Source organism: Camelus bactrianus, chromosome 12 (genome assembly GCF_048773025.1).
Source record: "Camelus bactrianus isolate YW-2024 breed Bactrian camel chromosome 12, ASM4877302v1, whole genome shotgun sequence".
Lineage (NCBI taxonomy): Eukaryota > Metazoa > Chordata > Mammalia > Artiodactyla > Camelidae > Camelus > Camelus bactrianus.
The window spans coordinates 63,556,144-63,582,041 of record NC_133550.1 but is presented as its reverse complement, the minus strand read 5'-3'; the positions used below and the strand labels follow the sequence as shown (position 1 = coordinate 63,582,041).

Sequence of the window (25,898 nt, the reverse complement as noted above, 5' to 3'; positions counted from 1 at the left end):
GTGATGATTTGATACATGTGTACATAGTGAAAAGATGTCCCCCATCTAGTTCATTAACACATCCACCAACTCACATATTTACCTTTTTTTTTAATTTGGTGAGAATATTTAAGTCCTACTCTCTCAGCAAATTTCAATTGTACAATACAATGTTAATGTCTATAGTCACCATGATATATTTTAGATCCTTGAGTCAATCTAATCCAGTTTCTTCCCCTTCTATGACTGATAAAATTATCTCAAGTTTACTATCATGACTTTGTGACAGTAGTTAATAAATACTTTGTAAAAGAAAATATTTTGTAAAACAAAAATGTTGTCACATTTAAAGCTATAAATGCTAGACTCAAAAATAACACACACACACACACAAAACCATACACTCTTATATTGTTTTATAGTTTATTTTAAAAATGATAGTAACAAATGCTCTTCCCTTTTGGGGGAATGACATATCTATTCTCAGTCGATAGAGCCTTAACAGGTAACAGCATTTTGTTCAAACTGAACTTATATAATTGCACAAAAGTCATACAAAGCATTAAAAAATGCTCAAAAGATTGCAGTTCTCCCAGATCCTCATGGAGCACATCCCAATAGGCCTTGGCCTCAGTGGGGACCCCTGATCTGAATAATACTGATGCTCACTCCAAGCTCCTCAGTGAGGCACAGGCGGAGGGGAGAGCAGTCGGGAAGACCCACGTGCTTTATGACGGTGGAATTCTGTTCTGCCATGAGGGTTTAATGATGTATTCACCTTCGCATATCAGGATTGTCAAACACTTCAGATTGAAGTATATTTGCGCAGGCTTAAAATTTATCCCTATCAGCTTAAGTTTTGGGCTACAGAGCCCACTTCAGGAAACTAAAATTTAAAAAAATTAACCACACCATGAAAACTTCTTCCAAGCAGGGGCCTTTATGCTGCCATCATCCTGGGCCCTCAGTTTCTAACGGACACACACAAATAAGTTACACTATCATCAATCATATGCCGGGCGAGGGATGACAGATAGGGTCAAACTCAAATCTAAACTGTTTTATGGAAGGCAGTTATTGGAAACACTGTTACAAAGGACCGTGAGGTCACAGCTAGACTGGGGGGACAGTCACTGTGCTGTGCTTGTGATCTGACATGGACACGGGACAGGGAGAAGAAGCACTCCTGCATCATATCTGCAATCTTTCTAAGATTAAGAAAGCTGAAGAAGATGTTGGTTATATGAGTTTTGAAAAATATAACAAAGCCAAGTTTTCTATTTTGAAGAGTTACAATGTCTTTCTACAGGGATTAACTTATTTTACGGATCTTAATCCCGATTAAGATATAATGTCTAGAGCAAGAGTTTTCCATTTCTGACCTTACAAAAATTAATGAAAAGAGAACAATGTTTTGAAAGAAGACACACAAAGAGAACTTTAAGTCACCATGAGAAGTACCTTCCTAACTTGGGTATGACTGTGGGAAGAGAGAGTTATTACTTCATATTTCTACTGCTGTGTTTCAAACAAAAAAGAATCCTGGTTTCTTGATTAGAGGGAAAAATGGCAATTCCTGAAAGAAAACCATAAAAGTGTGCAGCAGAGGCCATCCAGATACACTTCTTTCATTTAGATGACATTGTTAATATTTCAGCCATATCTTCCATTCAGGGAGAAAAATTCTGGTGTAACATTTGAAAGATTTTTTAAAGGTTATAGTTTCCACTAGGAGAACCTGGTGTATATGTAAAGTATATATTATACTGAGACCTGGAGGGAAATGTGGGGTACATCTGTGATGTGGCTAAGAATGAATGAGATTCCTGCATTGTGCACAATTATCTGCTCAACAAATCCTGAATACATCAGACAGTCCCCAGACCACTGCTCTGAGGTGTTCACCACGTCATCTCTTGATGGTTCTGACAGTCTGATTCAAATGTTAGCTGCTGTGGTTAATCTGGGACTCAAACGACAATATGGCTGGGTCAGGGACTACAAACCATCAGAAGAATTCCGCAAGAGTCATTCTTGCAACACCTGCAGAACTTGCCAGGAATCTAGCTGGAAGAAGTCTGTTTCATTTCCAAGTAGGCTGTTATACATAAAAGCCACCTAAGCTTTTATCTGGAAAGTTGAAGACACAGAAAATGATTTATAGGAAGAAAAGGAAATACTGTATTTCAGGATTGTAAATCAACAAAGGAAACCCAATTCAAGAGAAAGGTTGTTGGGTCACAGAGGCCCAGGAGCGAGAAGCCGGAGTTGTGGGTTTACTTTCTGTCCTCTCCTTTTAGAAGGTAACACAGGACTGAGAAGCTGGAGGAGGCACCAAGGGCAGGCACAGGGATGACGACTGCAGCCATGCAGCCATCCATTCCCACAGCTGCTTAGCAAAGCCAAGCGTCTGTGGCTGAGCACTGTCAAGACATAAACTGTATCACTCTGATTTATACCATTACCTTTGCCTCCTGATGCAGTCACTGCCTGTCTGCACTGGATGCTGTGCCTCGGGTTTTTCTGACAAGACAGGCAAATCTCTGGCCCTGCAGGGAGTGTTAATCTCCTATCCAGTGCTTCTCTAATGCAGATACATGCTCAAAAAAACCCTTCAAATTTATGCTCTAACAATCAGAATGTTTTGTGCATCCTGGCATCATATTCAGGTTTAAAGGAGGTGATCACACTATTTCTTAAAACTTCCTTCTATGAAAGAAGCTCTCAAATAAACCATCTGCAGTCATCTGGCCCTGTTCACTTTGCAAACTGATTTCTGTATAATGACATCCAATGCCAGGTCGAGAGAAATATGAGCCTTTACCAGTGCCCTCCCAGTGCTAACGTCCAAGAAAGGAAAGGATCACAGGGTGTTTACCGTGACTCGGTGGGTTCCATATTTTGTTTTTATCGGCACTAGAGGAAATCACAGAATGATAACCAGGGTGTCTCTCTAAATACTGGGTACCGTTCCTCTGACTTTAACAGGATAAGCAGAGGATCTGCCCTTGGTCAGGGAAGCAGCCACAAGGGTGTGCTGTGAGGGTCAGTACATTAAGAATCTATACAGAAAGTGTGGATGTCTGGGAAGAAAATCATCTTGAGGTCAAGGACAGATGAATGGGGGTCTGATCTTTAGCAGACACATATATACTTTTCTTTCTTTTCCATTTCCTTATCAAGAGTCTAAACACCTTCCAGGTCCCAGGCAACCAGATAGTAAGAAAGGCTCAAAACGGTTTTGTTCGGTAGCTAGGACTGTTGGACTCTGGCTGAATGGTGGGACCGCAGGACGCCAGTGCCTGAGGGCTCCTGTGGCTCCTGCAGACACATGGGCATCTGAGTAGGTAGGTAGGTGGCTGTTATGGAAGGCATGTACTGGCCACCCACAGTCACTGACAGGTGGCTTCTAGTGCAGGCAAGGACCTTGGTGATTCGCTCAAAATATAAGCATTACAGAAAAATCTTAGATGGATTTTGGCAAAAGTGTAGAAAGGGAAGGACCTGGAGAGAAGGAGAGAATTTTCTGTATGTTTAACTGTGCTAACTGGGATGCATAAACATACATAACCAAGATCTTTCTTTACATCTTAAAATTAAACTTGTCTGGGTCATTAATTCTACAGAATTAATGTTACTAAAGTTGCAGTAACATAAAGTCCAAAAATTCAATTTTCCAGATTTCTAGCTACTTAAAACAAAAAAGACCACATAGACAATTATATACACTCATACAGCGGCTGCACTCCCCAGTGGAACACACGGAGACCCCACCGGAAGCACAGGTGCACAGAAGCCAGCGTCCACCCCTCCTGAACCTGAGACGCACATGGGCCGCAATGAAGGTCAAGAGGCCTTACTGCATATCTGCTCAATGTCATTCATCTCTTTGGGACAATCTGCAGAAAGGATGAGAGGTGAGTCCTCAGTCACCACTACATCATCCTCAATTCGTACACCAAGACCACGAAACCTCTCTGGGGCGTCTCTGTCATCCTCTGGAATATAAACACCTGAGAAGTAGAAAAAAGAAGGTGCTGTTCAGAAGTAGCAGCGCCTGGATGATCTGGGGCAAGTAAGTTAAACTCTCTGTGTTACAATTCATCTATAAAGCTGGGATCCTGACGGTACCCACCTAATAGAAATGTGGAGACTAAATGAGATAATATGCATAAAAAAGTCTGGTACATAAATGGTCAGTAAATGCTGCCTACCGTTACTAGAGCTATCGTGACATTACTGTGTTTGCTGGACTACAAGACCTATACAACTGCAGCAATGGTGACCGTGGTTCTGTTGTGTCCCAGTGCCGCAGGCAGGCCACTGAAGTTACTTAATTGACAAGTATGTAGGTACATATTGGGAACCAGTAAATTATATAAATGCATTCTTTCTCTGCCTAACAGTCCCTTGGAGAAAGGGCACTTCAGTAAAATAAAGACATAATGCATTGAAAAATGTATTTAAAAAATACTGTTTAGATATTATTAGCCTCAACAACCAGAAGCTGCAGAAATACTCAAATAAGCCATAAATACAATTGATGTATGTGATGTAAGGAGGGAAAAAGGAAGATTTTAATGAACATTTGAAAAATTCTAAGAGGCCAAGGTTCCCTTTCTAACCATTAAGTCAGACAGACCACGTTTTTTTATATTAAAGAATGGTAAACTTCCTTCACTGTACTCACAGCTGCTATTCTGTGATAAAAAGACAAAGAGCAGCAAAGGAAAATGTAAAGTCTAAGGAAGCGCCCAGGTGCCAACTAGACTGGATTCAATGGTACATAAGGCTACAGACAGCAACAGACGCCTGGCCTCAAAGGGTGGCATAAAAGATGTGTTCCAGCTATAACTTAACATAATTTGGAGGTGAAAACACTTGATATTTGAGATTGAGATCTGCTTTCATGACAAAAACAGCATCAGTGTTTAAAAGTGACTTGTGATTTCCCTTCACACTTCACCACGGCCACCACTTCACTGAATGCTGCTCAACATTCACACCGTTCAAGGCACGAACCATTAGATCGCCAGCTTTCCCTGAAGCTTAGGAGAAAGGATTTGGATACCAAAAAAGCGGAACAATGAAGGCATTTCAGTGCAGTTTGCAGAGGAGCTGCAACTGAGAACATGGGGAGTCTGAGTGGCCCTGCAGGAAAGCACTGAGCAGCCCACCACTATGGCATGGGAGACTAGTTCAAATTGGCCCCAGCAGAGGCAGGGTTAAAAAAAGATTTGTTTCTTAATATCTACTTATAGAAAGTATTCCCCGCCTGTTATTTATTGGAGGAATCAAATTAAACAAATTGTGCGATGTTGAAGAAGAAAGCTCAAGAAAAATCAAAAAGTTCCCTTCTACACTGGAGAGATTCATTTTCCTACATCTCCTAATTTGATTGCTTTGGCTCAGATAAAAATAGAGTGTTTACTTTCTATCTGACAGTAGAATTATGTGTTCCAATGGACTGGAGGCTGCCAGCACCTCCCCTTACCTGGCTCCACTGTGATCACCATACCCGGCTGTAGAGGGAGGGAGCGGGGCATGTCTGGAGTGTCATGGACATCCATCCCCAGGTAATGGCCAACGTGATGTGGGCAGTATTTTCGAGCAGCCTAGGAAAGAGTATCACAGTGTTATTAGAGCAATGACCCCTTAAGGGGAATGTTGGGCAGACATAAATCTGAGATATGTGTTCATACCCTCCCCGCCCACCCTGGTTCTGCCACTTATGTTTAACCTATCTTTGGGCTGATGCTTGAGACCTGATAAATGGCCACCTCTTGCATGCAGTTCTGCCAACGGCATTCTAAGTAATCCATGTTTCCCTCCCTACTATTGAATATACTATCCACGTGCTAACCGGGGTAACCCCAGTAATGACTATGGCAAATGGAAGTCTCTTTCCTTGGGGGAGGGAAGATAATTATGTTAGAACAGCTTTCTTTTCAATGTGCACACGTCCCTCTCAGGAAGCCTACTCTGGAGACCCTAAGTATCGCACAGCAACTTGTGGAGTAGGCGTGAAACATCAAATAACACAGTAATTATTAGGCACTTGCCAGCCTGGATAATTCTATCTGCTGAAGATTTGTTGGCATGAGCAGGAATCTATAGCTTCTTTTTCTATTGATAAAAAGAACCCCTGCAGCCTAAACTTGGAGATAGGAGATGCCTTAGTGGTCTGTTTGGCTTGACCGCCTGGCATCTTAATTTAAAGTTGAGGCTTTAAATTTTTACTGAACACCACATTTTGGATGCAGATGAAATTCCTTAAAGACATAGCAATGAGGATATTGTTAAAAGTCTCAACAATGTTACAACAAATATTCTCCCCTGTGACCCCTATCTTTTCAAAATCACTCCAAAAGAATTAAGAGTTAACGTCTCCTTTTTTTGTCCTTTTCCACCCTCTCTGCAACAGACTTCATTTTACGTTTTCTGAAGGTGGAGCTAGTTACACAGGATGCAATGAGCCAGAATGTGCTGCCATCTTCTGGGAGAAATAAATACTGAACTTTTGTTTTACTCTATCAAAAAGTCCCTCTTGCAGGTGAAGAATCACAAACACCATTTCCAAGTCTAATTAGCTTTACATAGGATAAAAACCAAGCGCATGTCAGGTGTTCTTAAGAACAGGGGTCAAAAGGAGTGAAGTACCTTGAAGGCATTACTTTCCTTACTGGTCTTCACGATCCCCAGTTCCTTCAGCTTCTGCCCTATCAGTGTCAGCATCATGCTGTAGATGTTCTCCAAGCTTGTTCCAGGGGAGCACAGGCTCAGGCAATCTCTCTGGACCTCTAGAACAGCTTCATAGAGTTCTGCCTGAGGCGCCGTGAACCTGGGGACAGGAAAACCAAAGAACTTGAACTTGGAATTATCTGATATTGCAGGAAGTTTGCTTCTAACTTGATTATAAAAACTTCAAGACAGTGATGATGGGGCATTGTTGATATTTAGTCAATACCAATACATCATTAATGACAGGAACTTAATCCTGCCTAGATGCGCAACAGAAATAGCAATAACCCTTCCAGCTGGGGCAGCAGCCGATAATACATGGGGTAAAGCTAGAAGATGCACCCAGCTATGAACGCAGTCTGAGGGCCACACTGGGCTCACCCTTGATCCTTCCCACTTTTTTACCATTAAAAAAAGACAACCAAGACCCAACCAACCAACCAACCAAACAAACAAAAACCTAGAGCCTAGGGATCCGTTTCTCACAGGCAAAGCAGATGTCATGATATAAACTAGTCAATACTTTGGCTACTAGTAACTTACTAGTTCCTAGATAATCTCAGAGTAACAATTTCTTTAGCAATCATGGGGGGAAGTAAGAAAAAAAAATCAAGCTGGGGTTGGTATATGATATATATATTTTTTAATTTTTTAAAAAAATTTTTGGTCGGGGGAGGTAATTAGGTGTATTTTTAAATTTATTCTTTTGTTTGTTATTTGTTGTTTGTTTTTTTGGTGGTGGGAGGTAATTAGGTTTACTCATCCTGAGAGGAAATACTGGGGATTGAACCCGGGACCTCACACATGCTAAGCATGCACTCTGTCACTTGAGCTATACCCTCCCTCCTTATGATATGTATTTTTATACATTTTTGATGGGATTGTAAATTAGTACAGGCAGTTAAATCAAGGGCCTTTAAGATTCTCATAAAATTTAAGTCTGTAATTCTGCTCTAAGAATCCATCCTGAGAAAACATTTGAAATTCAGAAAAAGCTGAATATACAAAAATGTGATTTTTAAAATAATGATAGCGGATACAGTCTAAATGTCCCCTAATAGTGGTTAAATACAACATAATGGTATAATAAACACCTATGTATCCATCGCCCAGGGTCAGTCACTGGCAGCACTGTTAATGTTTGTATCTTCGGTGAGAGTACCCATACTCCACTCCACCACAGTACTAGTAAACATTTTTTAACAATTCTTTTTAATGTAAATTTCACATACACTGAAATGCACAAACCTGAGCTGTACAAGTCTGACAAATGGATGTGCCGAGGCTGCTGAAGCTGAGGACACTGAACCCCTAAATTTTGCTGAGTCTTCTTTGTTAGTAGCAGCAGCCCTTCCTCCCGTCTGAGGAGGTTAACCTTGTTTTGACTGAGAACCTACAGTGTCTCTCCTGAGGCAGTTGCCTTAGTATTTGCTTCTAAACCTACAACTAGATGCTATTCCCAGCAGGTCCTGAAAAGTTAGGTACAAAGCGTGACCCATGACGAGAGGCATTACAATCCAAAAGGAACTGCATGACTTTCCCTATTTATACAGACAAAAATCTGGGAATATGTGCAGAAATGGGTATTAATGTGTGGGATAATGGTGGAAGAAATACAAAGTTGGATCAAGCTGAAGTTATTGATATGGGTCCACAAAGGAGAGGGTCTAGATTCAATGCTGAAGCTTGTGGAGTCAGGCTCTAATGGTTTATGAGGTTGACTGGCTGAAACATGGATCAGAAGGTAGCCTACACTAAATGAATTCAAATGCCAGCACTACTGTGCTATACTGGAGAAAGAATTCTGCCTCAGGGATGCAGTATCAACTTTTGCTTGAGTTTCCAGCCTGCAGTTCTGCCCTCCAAAATTCAGACATGCCAATCCCATCACTGCTTAATTCCTTAAAATCAATCAACCAATCATCAGTCAGGAACCTAACTACCTACCTATACATACACACATACATAATATATGGAGGACTCTGATTGATCCAGATCCATATCTGATACAGAACACTGCCAACCCCCTAGGACACTCCCCATGCCTGTTCTTAATCAATCCCCCACCTCCAGAGGGAAATCCTGGTTTGATTATTTTTACCTTACTTTTTGCCTATTCTAGAACATCATGTAAATGAAATCATACAATATGTACTCTTCTGTGTTCAGCTTCCTTCATTCAGCACAATGTCCATGGTATTACTTCAATCAGTAGTTTGTTCCCTCTGTACTGCTAAGTGGTATTCCACCGTATGAAGAGACCACAAGTTGTGTCTTCATTCTCCTGTCGTTTCCAGCTTTTGGCTATTGTGAACAAAACTGTTAGGAATATTCTTGTATAAGTCTTTTGTGGACATACGTTTTCATTTCTCCTAGGTCAATACCTAGAAGTGGATTTGTTAGGTCAAAGGACCAGTGTCTATTTAACTTTATAAGAAACTGCCAAAAACTTCCCCAAAGTGATTATAGTATTTCCCACCACCAAGAGCAATGTATGAAAGTTCCAGTTGCACTGCGTAACTGCCAACACTCGGTGTGGTTGGTCTCTTTTATTTAAGCCATGCTAGTGGATGGGTAGAAGTTTAATGTGCATTTTCCTCAATGACTAACAATGATGAATATATATAGTTGTTCACATAGTATTATCCTTTGTTATTTTCAGGTTTTATTGTGATATCCTCTTTCATTCCTGATCATACAGCTTGAGTTCCTACACAACAATTTGTACCCTATCTGCTGAAAATTTCTTTTGCCGCAGATAAAACCTTTGGCTCACACTTTTCTTCTCTGGGCATCTTCAATATGTTATTCTGTTTTCTTCTTGCAGAAAGCATTGTTTTTGAAAGTTTGATAAAAGTCTAATTTCCTTTCCTTTATTAATCATGTGTTCTTTTTTTTTCTAGATCTCAAAAGGAATTTTTCTTTTTCTTGCAGGTTCAGAATTTTACTAGACTATGTCTTACTGTTTTTTTCTGGGTTGATATTCTCAGGTACATGGTATGCTCTTTCAAAGGTAGTTTCAAATATTTTTTTCTAATTTCAGCAAAATTTTATTGAATTATAGTTTTTAGTGTTTGTTCTGTCCCCTCGCTCTAGTTTTCTTCTTCAGGGATTCCTTTATATGTATATTCTAACTTCTTTGCCTATCTTTAATATTTGCCATTTTTCTTATAATCTTTTTTCTTTTTATTTCATTTTGATTCTTAAAGTTTTCTTTCGTTTCACCATCTATTTAAGGTTTTATTGTGCTTCGTTGCTGTTGGGTACCTTTAAGTCTAGACTTTTTTCTGGAATGATTTCAAATTTTATTTCTAATTCTTTCCTGAGTTTGTCACTTCATTTCTAAGATTTTCTAATTCTGATTTACATTGTTCTTTCATGTTCTGAATGTTCTGCTTAAAAATTTTAGGTTGTTCTGAAACAGCAGGCCACTTTTTTATTTTGTAGCCATGTCTTTGTGGCATGCTTTCATCATCTGTAGGGATGTTATTCTGCTCCTTATTCTCTTTTTGCTTTTAATAATTCTGTGTGAGATTTAACCTAGATGCTTTTTTTACTTGCTTATTTTATGTGAAATCAATTTTCTTGTACTTTTAGAGTGAGGCAGGATTTAGGAAAGATTTATGCTTCACAGAATGTAATCTGCTTTTTTGGTGTAGTGGTAAAACATATGGCAACTGCTTTCTGATTTTTCCTGGTTTAGTTCCTCCCCTCCACTGGGATTTGCAGGATCTCATTCCTTCCTCTCTCTAGTCCCTAACCTACTCAGTTTTAAATCTACTTCCAGCAGTTCCCCTTAAGTCTGAGCCCCTGTCCTAGAAGGGAGCCCAGCACCTTCAGACTTTCTTGAGCCATTGGATTGGCAAATCCTTCCTGTTTTCAGCTTCTGTTCTCAGAATGGCTCATCATCCTTTTAGTGAATAGTTGTTGGGTATTTTGGGGTTCTCGTATCATTCTCATAGCACCCCCTACAATTGCTGCCTCCTTCTGCCTCCCACACAGATACTGATACCACCCAGGCCTTGTGGCTGTATGTAGTGTGTTCATAACTGTTTGTATATTGAGGTTTTAGTGACACTCCATCATGTAGTATTTGGTTTTGCTACCTAGTTGCTCTATTCTTATTGGACAATTTGGAGAGATTGAAAAACTATTTTTTGTTGTCATCTCCCCAGTATCCCTGATTCTTTTTATATTTTTTTATTTCTTACTCAGATTCTCCATCTGTTCACACATTACACTTATATCTTCCTTTAATTCCTTGAGCACATCTATTGTTAGCTGCCTTAAAGTCTTTGCGTGTTAATTGGAACATTAGGGTTATTTAGGATCTGTTTTTATTGACTATATTTTCCCTGATTATGGGTCACATTTTCCTGATTCTTCTTATGTCTAGCAATTTTTTAACTGAATATTGGAAATTAAGAATAATACAATGTAGAGACTCTAAAATTCTGTTACGTTCTTTTGAAAAGTGATTTTGTTAACTTGGCTGGATTAAAACTGCAAACTGCTCTTAGTAAGAAGCAACTAAAAGCTCTGCTCAGTCCATTCAAATTCTAGCTGCTGGTATTTTGCTCAGCCTCCTGGGGTCTCTGCCCAACTTATAATGTAGTGATCAGCCAAGGATTTTGGAATATTTTATATGCAAATTTTCGGTCTCACCCTCTCTGCAGAACCCTTTCTTCCAGGATTTCCCCCCATCTTTCTGGTTGTTTGCTAGTACCTAACTCTGTTCTTTGATACCTTATGCCCAAATGCTGTATCGACTTCCTGCTGCCTAAATTGTGCAGATTGGGGAATGCCCTCAAGCAAAAATCTCTAACATCTTACTCATTATAGCTCTTCTTTCAGGGAAAGAGTTATGCTGCAGTTGCCAGTTTTGGGAAGCTCTCTGGTGCCTCCAAATACTAGTTTTTAATATTTTGTCCAGATTCTATAATTATTACCTGTGGGGGGTTAATCTGGCCAAAGTATTCTACCATAATCTAAATATTATTTATATAATCAGAAAATAAAAACTTTAAGTTTATTTTTTTAAAAAATGTGTGTGCAGGTGTATTAACTAGGTGTTTTTAGGTGCCTGATCCTGAGATAAATGAATAAAACACTCTTGAGGAAAATAACCAGGAGTTCTGCAAAGGCAGTTAACCTGAGCTAGAGGGGACCTGTCTATTTCTCTAGTTGTTTATTCCAAATATATCCACATTCCAACTCATACTCCTAAGAAGCAGTGGGATCTGTAGAAGCCCTACCTGCCATTGACAGGCCAGGTTCGAGTGATGTCACTCACGTAGCAAGAAGACTCACAACCGCCATCCAGCAGCACCATTTCCCCATCCTGGAACAAAAGTAAGATAGGCAAAAGCAGGTGACTTTACGACTGTCGGTTGTTTCTTCTTCTAATTTAAACTCTTTATGCCTTTCATTTTATTTATTAAAAAAAAGGGTCTAATTTAAAGTAGATTAATCTTCTCTGATTCCTTCTCACAAGAAATAGCACCTAAGTTTTTCAAATGACTTCACATTGGCTAAAGTAAGACGGCACTGTATAGCAGTTACGTGCATTGGCTCTGGAACCACAGTGCTTGGGTTTGACTTACTAGGTGTAAACATCAGCACAGCATAAATGTTACCATTATCACTACTAATAAAAAAAATTCTATACAAGTTGGTATCCAGGGCCTTTATTCAAATGCAATTACCTTTAACCATTTAACTTTAGAATATCATTTCCCTTTCTGCTCTCCATCAAAATACATGTGGGGGCAAAAAAAGCCCTTTGGGTACATCTCAGTTTTACTACTTGTCATGTTACACTGAAATTTTCTATTTACACCCTTGAAGATAGGCCATATCTTATTCATATCTAAATAAGCACAGAAACTTAGCGCACAGAATAATGGCCAAATAAGTATAAACGTAACAATGGCAACTTCTAAGAATGAAAGTAGCGTTTTTCTGGCAAAATGATAGAATAAATTTTAGAAAACAACTAGATCGTGAATAAAAACATATTTTATGAAATGATGACATTACATCATGTAAGAGACGTCTTAAAGACTTTTTTTTTAATTTTATTTTAATAAAGACAACCCAGAACTGAAACTAGAACTGGGAGCAGTGATATGGTAAGTGTTACAGTTTACAGGAAAGGAGGTGTAGCAAAGTGGGGAAAATGAACCGGAGATCATTGCATTAACCCAGGATGCTCACAGCAGATAACAGGGCCCAGGTCATTAGGACCCACTTCACTTCCGGCTAAAGCATAGGCAAATAACAGTTAAAGGAAGTATCCCCCCAATTTGGGCTTGCATGATTTCCCAAAAAAAACATGAAGCAAATATGAGCTCATAACCAAAGGCTGTCAAGTATATGAGGCAGTAGGTCACTGTGAGTGACAGTCAGTAGGAACAACAAATACCAAATTTAGATATTCCAGGATTTCAGATAATGGAATGATCAGATATCGAATAGCTATTATGAGATGTTTAAATAAAGAATGGAATCACAAAGATTAACAAGAAACAAGAGACCACTGAGACTAGGCAGATTTGAAAGGAACCAAATGGAAATAAAAACACGTGCTGAAATAAAACACTCAGTGGATGGCTGAAGTAGCAGATTAGACAAATGAGGAGAAAATTTAGTTTCCTGAGAGACAGACCTACCAACTAGAGTGTGACAGAGACAGACAAGGCAAATGCAAACACAAAAGACAGTTTAGCTTGCTAAAAACAGAGAGCTCTGCTACATGTCTAACTGAAGCCGCTGAAGGACTGAACGGAGAGGATGTAGGAATGTATTGAAAGTGAGATCTCTATCCTTGAATAACCAGACAAGAAGGAAGGATGAAAATGAATGAGTTTAGCATCCGATTTAAGAAGCTAGAAAAAGAACAGAAGAATAAACACAAAGAGTAGAAGAGTAAAATTAACAAAGGCCAGGGCACCAGGTAATGAGATGATAAACAAAGTCAAAACAGCATTAATGATGTGAAAAGTTGGTTTTAAACGACTAGTAAAAACCAACAAACCTCTAGTGAGATTTCTTTGCACAGATCTTCAGCATACAAATTTAAGTCAGTTTTGTCAAATGTATACAGCCGTGTAACCACACCTCACACCCCTAACCCAGTCAATGCTGCATCAGAAGCAACCACTGATCAAATTTCTATCACTATAGATTAGTTTTGCTTATTTCAGAATTTTATACAAATGGAGTCAAATAGTTTGTAATCTTTTGTGTCTGGCTTATTTTTTTCAGCATAATGCTTTCAAGATCACTCATGCGGTTGGTAGTGCTATAGTTTGCTCCTTTTTAGTTTAAGAATTTACCATGTGGCAATATCCTGGTTATGGACCCCTGGATTATTATGAGTAAACTTGCTATCAACATTCTAGTACAAGGCATTTTGTGGACATATGTCTCAATTTTTCTCGGAAAAATACCTATAAAAGGAATTGCTAGTTCATAAGGAATATGTATGTTTACATTTTAAAGAAATGGTCTATTAAGATCTATTAGAAAAAAAGAAAAGGCAAAAATATATCAAGAATGTAAAAAGGTACATAACTACAAACACAAAAGATTAAAAGATAAGAAGACACTATGGGTAAATTAAAATACTTAGACAAAATGGCAGAAAAATATAATCTACCAAACTATCTCAGAAGGAAGAGATATATAAATTGATATAACCACTTTGGAAATGTTTGGTATTTTTTATTAAAGTTGCACATATGCTCATCTGATGACCCAGCAATTCGATTACTAAGTGTCCCTTAGACAAACTTGAGAACTTATATACCATGAATAATATACAAGAATGTTCACAGAACATTGCTTGTAATAGTAGAAAAATGTGTATTGTCATACTTGAGTTAAAAAAAAGTTAAGTCCCCCAAACTACATACAGAAGTATATAACTTTCATATAGTCCCTAAACAAGCAGAACTAATGAAGATTGTCTGGGGGAATCATGTCTATAAGATAAAACTACTGAAAGAAATCAAGACAGTGACAAAAAGTTAGGGTATCAGTAAGTGCCCTTTGGGAGAGGGGCTGTAGGATGGCAGAGCATAAGGGTACCTAAGTAGATGTAACATACTGGTAATGCTCTAGCTCTTGAGTTGACTGGTTGGTTCACGGGTATTCATTTAAAAAAATTATGTTGTGTAATTCACACATTTGCTATATTTATTCTTTTGAATTTACTGCATATTAAAATATATAATTAGAAGTAGACTTATTAAAGGAATACACAATTCTCTGTTTATATAGTCACTTGGGGAGAAAACCATAAAAGATAACTTCCCTCACAGCTAATAAGGTATCCTTAAAATCTGCCTGCTTCCACAATGTGCTTGGCCCACTGCTGCCACAAGTCCTTAGAGAAGCAGTGTTATCAAAGGAAATGAGCAGAGGCTTTAGAATAGAATAGATGGTTCGGCACTAATGAATTACCTAATTTTTTAAAGTTTATTTTCTTCATCTATTCAACAAGCATGTTAATGACTGCTCCTACCTCACAGTGCTAATGGAAGGATCAAATGAGATAATGCCTGTAAAAGCATTTTATAAACACCATGATTTATGAATGGCAGTTATTCTGTGAAAGCTGAGGGTGAAGGGACCGTGAGTTTTCTAAGAGGGCATCTGGACCCAGAGGGAGCAGCACTGAAAGCATTTTGTGTACCTTGATGAGTTGATTATTCTTCACATAGTGCAAAGTGTTTGACCGATTACCTCCAGCAACCACAGGCGGGTAGGCTAAGATGTCTGCACCACGGGCCCGGCATTCAAATTCAAACTGAAAAACAACAGCAAAGTATGACTAAAAGTCTAAACTGAAGAAAGGATTTCTTTAGGGCTGTCCCAGCCCAGGCTCTCTTCAATGGCCCATACGTCTACTCAAGTACTGAAGTCATTACTAGAAAACCAGCCGTCACATTTAACTGAAATTTTATGCTATAATTTCAGTCCATTTCTTTTTTTTCAGATGTACAATTTGATGAATTTTGATAGATGTATATACTCAGTCTATCTTTTTCATTCTCAGCCCAATACTGTTATTCAAATCTATTATTAAATCTGTTCTTTCCTTCTGAGTGCTCTAAATTTCCTATGATTTTCAAACTGTTAAGTCAAGAAGAGAACACAGAAAACCTACGATGAAGGCTGAGTACAGAGATAGTCATGTAAAGTTACTGTTTGTTTATTTTTATTTAGATCAACACTGGAATACAGCTTGCATTTTGAACAACAGCTCTCAATGAGCAATTTCAACCTTTCAAAAAGCTACCAACCTACAGACTCTGGAACTATGAAAAAGGATGCTAGGCAAGTGGTAAACTCTACTAACTTCATTATGTCCTAGGACAGAGCTGGCGACTGTTTCGTATCTGATATCTACCATATTGCCTCAGATTCTCTGCCTTTACATTTACTTGAACAGTATTCTTCTTACCTCACATTTGTGAAAGTCTTTCCTTCTGTATCTGTTATACTTTGCAATTTTCTCCTTTAGTTGTGGCTCTTCACATTTTAGGCTCATCTAATAAATTACTTGTGACATTTAAGAACCAAACCCTCTCCACTGATATTCTGCTCACTTCCATGAAAGCCAAATGGATGCCATGTGCAAATCAATGAAATTACATTTGCCTCCAGCAAAACTTTTCCAGCCATTTAAAGCTCACCTTAGCGTAAAGAAAGCCTTCCTCCACAGGGGCTTTACTAGCAAACATGGTCTCTACGAAAGCCTGCAAAGAGAAGGAAGGATGAAAAGAACAGTCTCATTTTAACTATGTTGCTTATTCAAATATTCAAAATACTGGAGCTCAAACGAAAAGCACGTTTCTCCTCAATTTTGTTGACCTGAAGCTGTGACTTTGCAGGCATCATAATATAGATTTCCAAAGAGGAAAAAAGTGCTTTCAGGAATAGTTGACTAGACAGACTTAGTGGCAGGGCACCCAACCTTCCCAGTTAGAATATACATTGTAAGCTAGAATAAGCTACATGGAAACGCTTGTCATTTAGGTTACAAGATGTTTCAACAGCCCTGGAATGTATGAAATTATGGATTGACTGGTCCAGTCTATAGCAGTGTTTCCCATCGTTGGCACTATCAACATTTTGGGCCAGATTATTCTTCATTTGGTGGCTGTCCTATTCAACATAGGATGAAAGTAGCCTTCCACAACTGTGATAATTATATTGCCAAATGTCCCCTGGGGGACAAAACTGCCCCAGTTGAGAACCACTGGCCTATACAATAAAGACTTTAATTCTCTGTGATAGTCACATTATATGTGTTACGATTTTTTTTTTTTAGTATTTATTTACTTTTAATTGAAGTATAGTTGACTATATGTTTTCTATTTTTATAAATATACATGTTTATAATTCACCTTGTTCTAGAAAGGATTTTGATTAACTTACATGGATACATAAAATATAACAGGAGAGCATAAATTCATGGTAGAGTTAAAGAAAATCAAGGTTTGAGGGTAATGGAGCTAGGAAAAAAAAAAATGGCACACCATAATGACCTTCACAAGTACTATGGCCAATGAAGACAGGGCACAAATTAATCCCTGAGTTTTCTAGCAGTCAACGTGGAAAGAGAAACTGTCAGCTATATAATTTCCAATGTCTGTGGGATAAAAACAAATCAGCTACACAGAGATATGATTATATGATACTACAACTACAGACTTCTCTTGACTTCTTATTCTGAGAGTAAACGAATTGTGGAAGGAATGTTTTTAATAACTTTTCTCAATACAAGGTAATGACATCATCATAAAGCCCCAGAGAGGAAAAGCAAGTGGGAAGCAATGGGATTATCTGCTTGGCTGCTCCTTTTTCATATTCTGATCTTTCCTTAAATGTGTCATCCTTAGAGAGGCCTTTCCTGACCACCCTATCTAAATCAGCACTTTTCATCATGCTTTATCTCTTTCCATTGCTTTATTTTTCTTCACAGCATTTAATTCCAGCTGACTATATATGTCTTTGAGTTGCAAGAATTCTTTACATGTTGTGAATACTAGACCCATATCTAAAAAATCCACTGACAAATTCAAGGTCATAAAGATTCAATTTTATATTTTCTTCTAAGAGTTTTATATAGTTTTAGCTCATAGGGTTAGGTCATTGATCCATTTTGAATTAATTTTTGTATATGTTATGAGGTAGAGGTCCAACATCATTATTTTGCGTGTGGATATCCAGTTTTTCCAGCATATCTGAATTATTATTAATTATATAAGGTTAAGGCATTATTTTGAAAGAAAAAAGAATGATTCTGATAAAGGGGATGAAAATAAACTATGAGCTTAGGTGATTGCCAAGCCACCACTAGCTTGAAGTAGCACTGGCTTTGAAATCAGTAGAGTCTGGAAATGACAGAACCTGAATGTTAGGAGCTAGCATAAAATGGATTGGAAGAGAACTGCAAATCGATGGCAGTTCAGCTAAAAAACTCTGGTGTGGTTGTGGCTTTCAGCATTGTCTGAAAACAAGCTCAGAATCTTCTTTAGATGAGGTTCACCCTCTTTGGGCTGCAGGGGGAGCTCTAACCAAAGGAAGCTGGGCCACTACAAGTTTTGACAAACCAGCTAAGCTTGTGAGACACACTACAACTAAGATAATTCAAGTAGGGCAAAATGATAGATGGAGGACAAAAAAACCACAGAAGGGGTTATTCAGTAAAGGAAATGGGCCATTTTTTAGATTTACGTGCAACACCCTGATAAACTTCTGCTAAAAATGGCTCCTAAGAATTTAAGATCAAGGAGCAATGTCTCTGGCTTTAAACACTGTTGAGTGGAGGAGAATGTTAGAGCTCACTTTTGTTACAGGGAAACCCCCAGTTGACGAAAATGGATTAAGGGAGGGGTCCACCATATATATCCAGAGATGGACAACTGCTCTGCCTCTCCCTTGTCTTATAAATGGACCCTGGTCTTCATATCAATCTTCTTCCAGGGTCCCTGGCAGGGGATTCAAGACCTTTTACAAATGTATACGTGAATGACTGGAGGTAGAGAAGAAATTCTTTTAGAACTACTGGGTACAGGAGCATAGTGTACAGTAGTGCTTAGGGCTGAAATTAGACACTTAGGGATGACAGAGTTAATTCAGGGGAACATGGGGATGCTGTGACAGGGATAAAAATTAAAGTCTGGTTAAAAGCTGGAATATATGATAGAACAATATATATTGTGGTGTCTCCCTTACCTGAATGTATAATTGATATGGAGATAACGTTTGAATGGAAATTCCTCCCCTCTACTGAGTAATATACATATATATACATAAGAGAATAACTAGGATCATCCCTTTATCCTGTACTCATCAAACAGGCAACATGGAGCCTTTAGAATTAACCTAAGCCAACTCAGCCAGAAAACCGAAAACTCTACAGGATACCTGGAAGGCAGTACTCCCCTGAATAAAGAAATTTCATGTGCAGTTATATTAGTGTCCATAAACTCACTGAGACAGCCCAGTGGCCTGTGAGGAAGGCTAATGAATCAAGTCACTAACAGTAGGCCATCGGGAGAGGGGGGCTCAATAACACCACATCCTCAAGACACTCAGCTGTCCCCAATATGGTCCAGACTACTCAACGGATACAACAAACTAAAGGAGACCAGTATCCCACACTGATCTCGCTAATGCATTTTTCTCATTATCAGTCACCAGTGAAAGCCTGCAACAATTTACATTCATGTAGAGTGGTTTCCAATGTACATTTACAGTATTACTTCATGCCAGAAAAGCATTCCAATAAAAGGGCAAGGCCCAGAGGCGTTCCATCATAAAATGGAAATGCACTATATGGAGCATGTCACCAGGGTACCCATGGGCCTTTTTTCTCAGATCCTTCCTCTTCACCAACTGCCCAAGGATGCTAGGCAATTGGTCTGGTTCACCAATGGTAGTTTCAGAACTGAGGGCAATTTGGTACTGAAAGCAGATGTTGAGTCCAGCAGAAGGTGAAATCCCTAACAAAAAAGGTAAGAATGAGTTGATCCACTAAGCTGAATTACATGCTATGTTCCTAGCCATGACAGAGGAACCGGACACAAATAAGAGCCTTATTATGTGGGTAAATACTGACTACTGGGCTGTTGCCAGTAGACTTGCAATTGGTCCAACAAGCGGGCCACAAATAACTGAACAATAAAAGATCCCCACATGTGGGCCACCACCTGTTGTAAATCTCTGCGGAAATTCTAAGGGCAAATCAAAGTAGGACATGTTGATGCTCACCAAAAAACCCTATGCTAGGGTTTGAAGGTGATTGGAATAACAAGCTGATGGCCTAATTGGATCTCCTGAAATAGCAACAAAGGTCCATGAAATGAATGGACATGGAGGAATTCAACCCAGGCAGATGCACTGGACAATGGCATGGACCACTGGCTCCCACTGAAGCTCATATTGTTAATAAAAATTGCCCCTACAGCTAATAGTATAGCCCCATTTTTCTGTAATTATCCAATCTTTCCCCTCGTTATTGGGAATGGACTAGCTCAGTGGCTGAAACAGAACATTCTACGTTAGGGGGAAAGGTGTGGGTTAAAATTAATGATAAATGGAAAGGCAAGACTGTTGCTGAGGGAAAGGGAACCAATAAATGGGTGCCACAAAAGGGAAAATTAACATAATTTTGGTGCCTCAAGAGATGCTTAAAGCAGGAGAATAATATTTCTCTTAGCTTTGACTCAGAAGCCCCTTGGGGCGAAGGGCTCTGATTGAAATCTCCTCCTCTTCTCAAGAGCCAAAAAGGGAGCTAGACAATAGTTAACCTAACAAACACACTTCCCAGAGTGCATGTGTCCTCAAAATGGATGAAGAGACAGGAGCTCTGTGTATGACTATATGAAGGTACCTAGCTTCTTTGATCCTCATTTCATAGGGTGGATCTATCATAGAGGATCTGTGTTAGGAAGCAAACTGTGGGACTATTTAACTGGTTGAACTTGAAAAACACTGATTTAATAATAAGGTAGGGGGGAGGGTATAGCTCAGTGGTAGAACACATGCTTAGCATGCACGAGGTCATGGGTTCAATCCCCAGTACCTCCATTTAAAAATAAATTAAATAAATAACCCTAATTACCTCTCCCCCTCAAAAAAACAAAAAATAATCTAAATGAACATTATGTAGCCATTGATTGTATGATGAAGATTTAAAAAAGGTATCACAATATGATGGTAGAATGACATGTCCCATCTGTCATAATAACATTATGTCTAAAAATAGCTATTTGCCCTGTTACTGTGGGTGAATAGGCCTGAAGAGGAGGGACATGTGGGACACTGGGATTACTGACAAAAAAAAGAGAACTAAGTGAAACTTAGTGAGGCTACATTCCTGAGAATTTTGAAATTTGTTGTGGTTGGTCATGAGAAGTGCTATAGAAAACTCAAACCAAAGTCTGTACAGGAGTGACTACTTCTCATATGATCTAGGTCTGGAGGGATTACTGCTTTGGGGTACCAAATTTATTTCTTAATTATACTAAAGCAGTTAGTAATTAATGGCAACAACACGTCTGGTGTTGGCCCATCTGAAATGAGAGCTGGGCTAGGAGTGTTGGCCACGCAGACTTGCTTTCAGTGAGGAAACACCTATGATTGAAAAAGACTACTAACGTGAATAGGGTGCCCTGAAGGTATCCCATTCCAGGAGTAAGGACACGTGTGGCAAGCCACTTGAAGGATGACACAGTGCTCACAAAGTGAATCTTTTAATTAGAGCACAGACAGACAACACGCCCAAATCAACCCAGGAGTGGGAACAGAACACGCTTGCATGCTAACATAAGTGAGGTCATTAGATATCTTAATTCAAATGGAGTCCAAGGCACCCCAAGCACTACAGCCAGGGATTCCCCAGCAGAAATCCAGGGTATGCAATTATGGGAGAGTTACAGGCCCTGCAGTCTACAGAAGATGTTAACTAGAGGATGCAACCTGTCCAGGTGCTCTTTACTGGCTTTAGTGCCCCAAATGAGTGCTAACCATTCTTTCCCTATAGAGCAGTTTGTGAGTACTGGACAAATTTGAAACAGCACTACAGTGCTTCCTGTGGCAGATAAATGGGTTCTGTTGCAGGGCTCTTCTCCCTGGGCACCAGTATCTGTCAAACCACATAACCTGGGAGAAGGAACGTGGCTATGTACTCAAGATGTTTTGACTTCTGAAGTAACAGATATGGCCTCTGATTTATACTCTAATGAGAAATACTACATGGTATATGGGAAAAGGTAGACTGGGTGGAGAACAACAAAATAATTATACCACTATTTTGCCTGATTTATCCTGTAACTACAAAGGTATTATTGTAAGGTGTAATATGGAGTCGTAAGTAAAATTAACATTGTAGATACTAATAAAACTTATGATAATAATGATACTAATGATCAAATATAATGGCAGACTGCATTAAAGCCTTCTCAGGATGTTATCCCCTATGTAGGAGAATTGGCTGGTGAATATTTACAGTTGATTCATGATAGATTATGATTCTTAATAAATCAGCAGACATATGCCAAGAAGGACAGAGAGATATAGATCCAAGAAGCAAAAGAATTGTACAGTTTGTACACAAACACGAGAAAGTACAAATGGATGGTTTGGCTATCTGTTTAAATCTATACCAACCCCACATTAAATACTGTAAATGTTTGGATTCAGCACGTGCATTTTGATTGTCTAATCTAATTATAAGACATTGTAAGGCAAGTAATTATTATTAAACTAAGCATTTTATCTTATTAGAAAAAGCCTTAAAAATGGATCAGGGTGGGGTAAACTGTTAATTCCTGGAATTAGTTGGAGCTGTTTTGCTAAATTTCTGCATGGTAATATTTTGGTTAAGGCATGGCATGAAACATACTGATTAAAAGTGTTTCGAGGGCAATCAGCACATGAAAAGATGCTCAACATTACTAACCATTAAGGAAATGCAAATCAGCCATAAAAAAGAACGAAATTTTGTCATTTGCAGCAACATGGATGGACTTGGAGGGCATTATGGTAAGTGAAATAAGTCAGACAAAGACAAATACTGTATGATATCACTTATATGTAGATCTAATAAATATAACAAACTAGTGAATATAACAAAAAAAGTAGATTCACAGATACAGAGAACAAACTGTGGTTACAATGGGAGAGGGAGGGGAGGGGCAACCTAGGGGTTGGGGAGCAGGAGGTGTAAGAGAGGCTACAAGGATGTACTGTACAGCATGGGAAATACAGCCAATATTTTGTAATAACTGTAAATGGAGTGTAATCTTTAAAAATTATATTAAAGAAAACCCCCAAATCAGATATCACTTCATACCCATTAGGATGGCTGCTACCGGAAAAAAAAACAAAAACAAAAAAACAGAAACAACAACAGAAAAACCCAGAATGTCATGGATATGGAGAAATTGGAACCCTTGTGAATTGTATCGTGGTTCCTCAAAAAGATTAAACATAGAATTAACATTTAATCCAGCAATTCCATTTCTCAGGATATACTCAAAGAAAGTTAGGACTTGACCAGATATTTCTACTACAGTGTTCTCAGCAGAATTACTCACATTGGCCTAGAGATGGAAAAAACCCAAATGACCACCAACAGATGAACAGATAAACAAAATGTTGCATATACATACAATGAAATATTATTTAGTCTTAAAAAAGAAGGAAATTCGGATATATGCTACAAACATCATGGATGAATCCTGAAGACATTATGCTAAATGAAATAAGTTAGAAACCAAAGGACAAATACTGGATGACTCCACTTATATGAGCTGCCTAGACTGGTCAAACTCACAGAGTTAGAAAGTGGGACAGTGGCTATTAGGGGCTAGATGAAGAGAGGATGAGGATTTACTCCCTAATAGGTACAGTGTTTCAGAATGAGATCATAAAACCATTCTGGAGAAGTACAGTTGTGGTGGTTGTACAGCAATGTGAGTATATTTAATGTTACTGAATTGTACACTTAAAAATGGCTAAAACATTATTGTGGTGAAATATATATATATACATCAAAGTAGAAGCTAAATGTCCATGTGCTGTGAGGTTGCTGCACTGCCTCAAGGTGCCCACTGAACCCTAAGTGATGAAGATTCTTTAATTTTGAAGGAGCTTTTTCAGTAGTAACCATACCTGTGATGTCAACTTCCCAGCAATCCGCATTCGTTCAATTTCTGCAGGAGATTTGATCAGCCTGAGGCGCTGCACCAGCTGCTGGACAGCCCGGACCTTGTTCTTGCTCCTGGCTTTGACCTCTGTCAGCTGCTGCAGGTAGTCACTGTGGAGCTGTGTGTGAGCTGGCCTCATCCAGTCATACCACAGTGTATGTGTCTCGGCTCAAAGTGAGAAACCAAAAAAGATTTAAAATAAAACACCACCTGTCATAATGACTTGAACAAGAATCAAAACTATAAAATGTGTAGTGCGGAACTCTAAAGGGTTGAGCACAAACTCTCTCAGGACTAAAGTAATTGAAGGATTTGATGAGAAATCACTGGAAAGGTCATTCACTGAAAATAGCAAGATATTCTGAGACTGAATATACAGCTTTTCTGCCTTCAAACTGCGATGTTCTCTATAAAGGTGACAAATGAGACAGCCTTTACTTAAGCTTTGATTTTATTATTTATTAACTGTTAAAGAACAGTTATGACAATTAGTTCTCCACACCACAACTGAGCTAAAGGCATTGTTGAATAACTGAACACTCAGAAAAAAGTACTCAGCTCATGACCTTATGGGTAAAAATATTCCATCCCTTACAAACAGTACTGGTGAGAGGAGTTCTCGCAGTTGGTAACATAAGCTCATGCACACGTATCCATGGAATCTTTCCTTTCCCATCTGCCATGTCTCATTATAGACAACCACAGGTCACCTTCTCACTTTAGAGACCCAAGGAAATGGTCAATTTTTCCCTGATACAAGATAAGAAGGCTCGTTACGAAAATCTTTTCCACTTACACCAGGTCTCCACTTGTTCCCTTCTTTTTTCCTGACAGAAACCTGTAAGCAGTATTCCCAACAACCTAAGACTGAAGGGTTGTATGTTTTATACAAAGTACTTTGGCTCAGACGAGGAGAAAAGTCCGAATATTTCTGACTGGATAGGTACTAGTGATACAATCTCTTAAATATTTTTACTTTAAAACAAAAATGGTTTTCAATGTATATTACATGTAAAACTCCAAGCTTGTCTTCAGTAGAATTTAACTGTTGTAGTTTCTAAAAAGTAAGACAACCTCTACTACCCGATGTCCGCGTGTGAAAGCACAGACCAACTGTCTCGGTTTTACAGTCTTACTCCATGACTGCAGAAAACTACCTTGGAAGTCTCCTTTAGAGACTGACTTCAGAAATGGTTTATAAACCATACAAGAATATCAGACTAAAATTTTGCCATCATACATTATTTTGTCTAAAATCAGTATTTTCCAACTTGATCATCTATCTTATTTATCAAATTTGGCTCTAAGTGACTTTTGGACACTTGAAAAACTAAAATGCTCCCCAGAGCTGTTATGATTATGATCACTCAATGTTTTGGGACTTCTTTTCTGGAACTTTACAAGAACTACTAAGGATAGTTTATAATGTAGTGTATATTCTGAAAAGTTCCAGAAAAGAAGTCCCAAAACATTGAGTGATCATAATTTCACCAGAATAAATGTAGGGAAAGTGACTATTTTGAGAGGCAGGAACTCAAATGTTTATATGAACCACCTGAGAATCTTGTAAAGAGCAGATTCTGATTTAGGAGGTATAGAGTGAGGGCCTCAGATTTTACATTTCCAGTACCTATCATGCATTAGTAATTCTAGTATGCATCACCAGGTGATTCTGATGCTGGTGATGAACAGATAATTTTTCGAGAATAATGCCTCTTTTCTGAAGACTTGGCAAAAGAAGTAAGTAGTAGTCAAAGGTCAACAGACTAGTCAGTGATCTTGAAGAGTGGCCCATGCCCACTCTCCACTTTAAAAGAAAATTCTCTCTCTGGGATTTCAAAGTAGGATAGTTAACAGTCTCTGTGGATGAATAATCTAATGAAGATTTAGCAAATGAATACACGAAGTCTTTAAAGTTCTGTGGAAAAGATTTACATTCTTTCCATGGTG

The 25,898-nt window shown here is 38.6% G+C and overlaps 1 protein-coding gene across 5 annotated transcripts in view; it reads right to left on the bottom strand.

The window, feature by feature from the left end:
• Positions 1-385: 385 nt before the first annotated feature.
• Positions 386-25,898, bottom strand: part of XPNPEP3 (X-prolyl aminopeptidase 3) — a 46,717-nt gene continuing 21,204 nt past the window's right edge. For all 5 annotated transcript variants that reach the window (XM_074375603.1, XM_010960251.3, XM_074375602.1 and 2 more), the window contains 7 exons: positions 23,914-24,116; positions 16,422-16,484; positions 15,419-15,532; positions 11,976-12,061; positions 6,640-6,820; positions 5,474-5,594; positions 386-3,992 (listed from right to left, as the gene is read on the bottom strand). In XM_074375603.1, the coding sequence (XP_074231704.1) occupies positions 3,826-3,992; positions 5,474-5,594; positions 6,640-6,820; positions 11,976-12,061; positions 15,419-15,532; positions 16,422-16,484; positions 23,914-24,116 (935 nt within the window). In that variant the 3' untranslated portion in view covers positions 386-3,825. The remainder of the gene's footprint in view (positions 3,993-5,473; positions 5,595-6,639; positions 6,821-11,975; positions 12,062-15,418; positions 15,533-16,421; positions 16,485-23,913; positions 24,117-25,898) is intronic.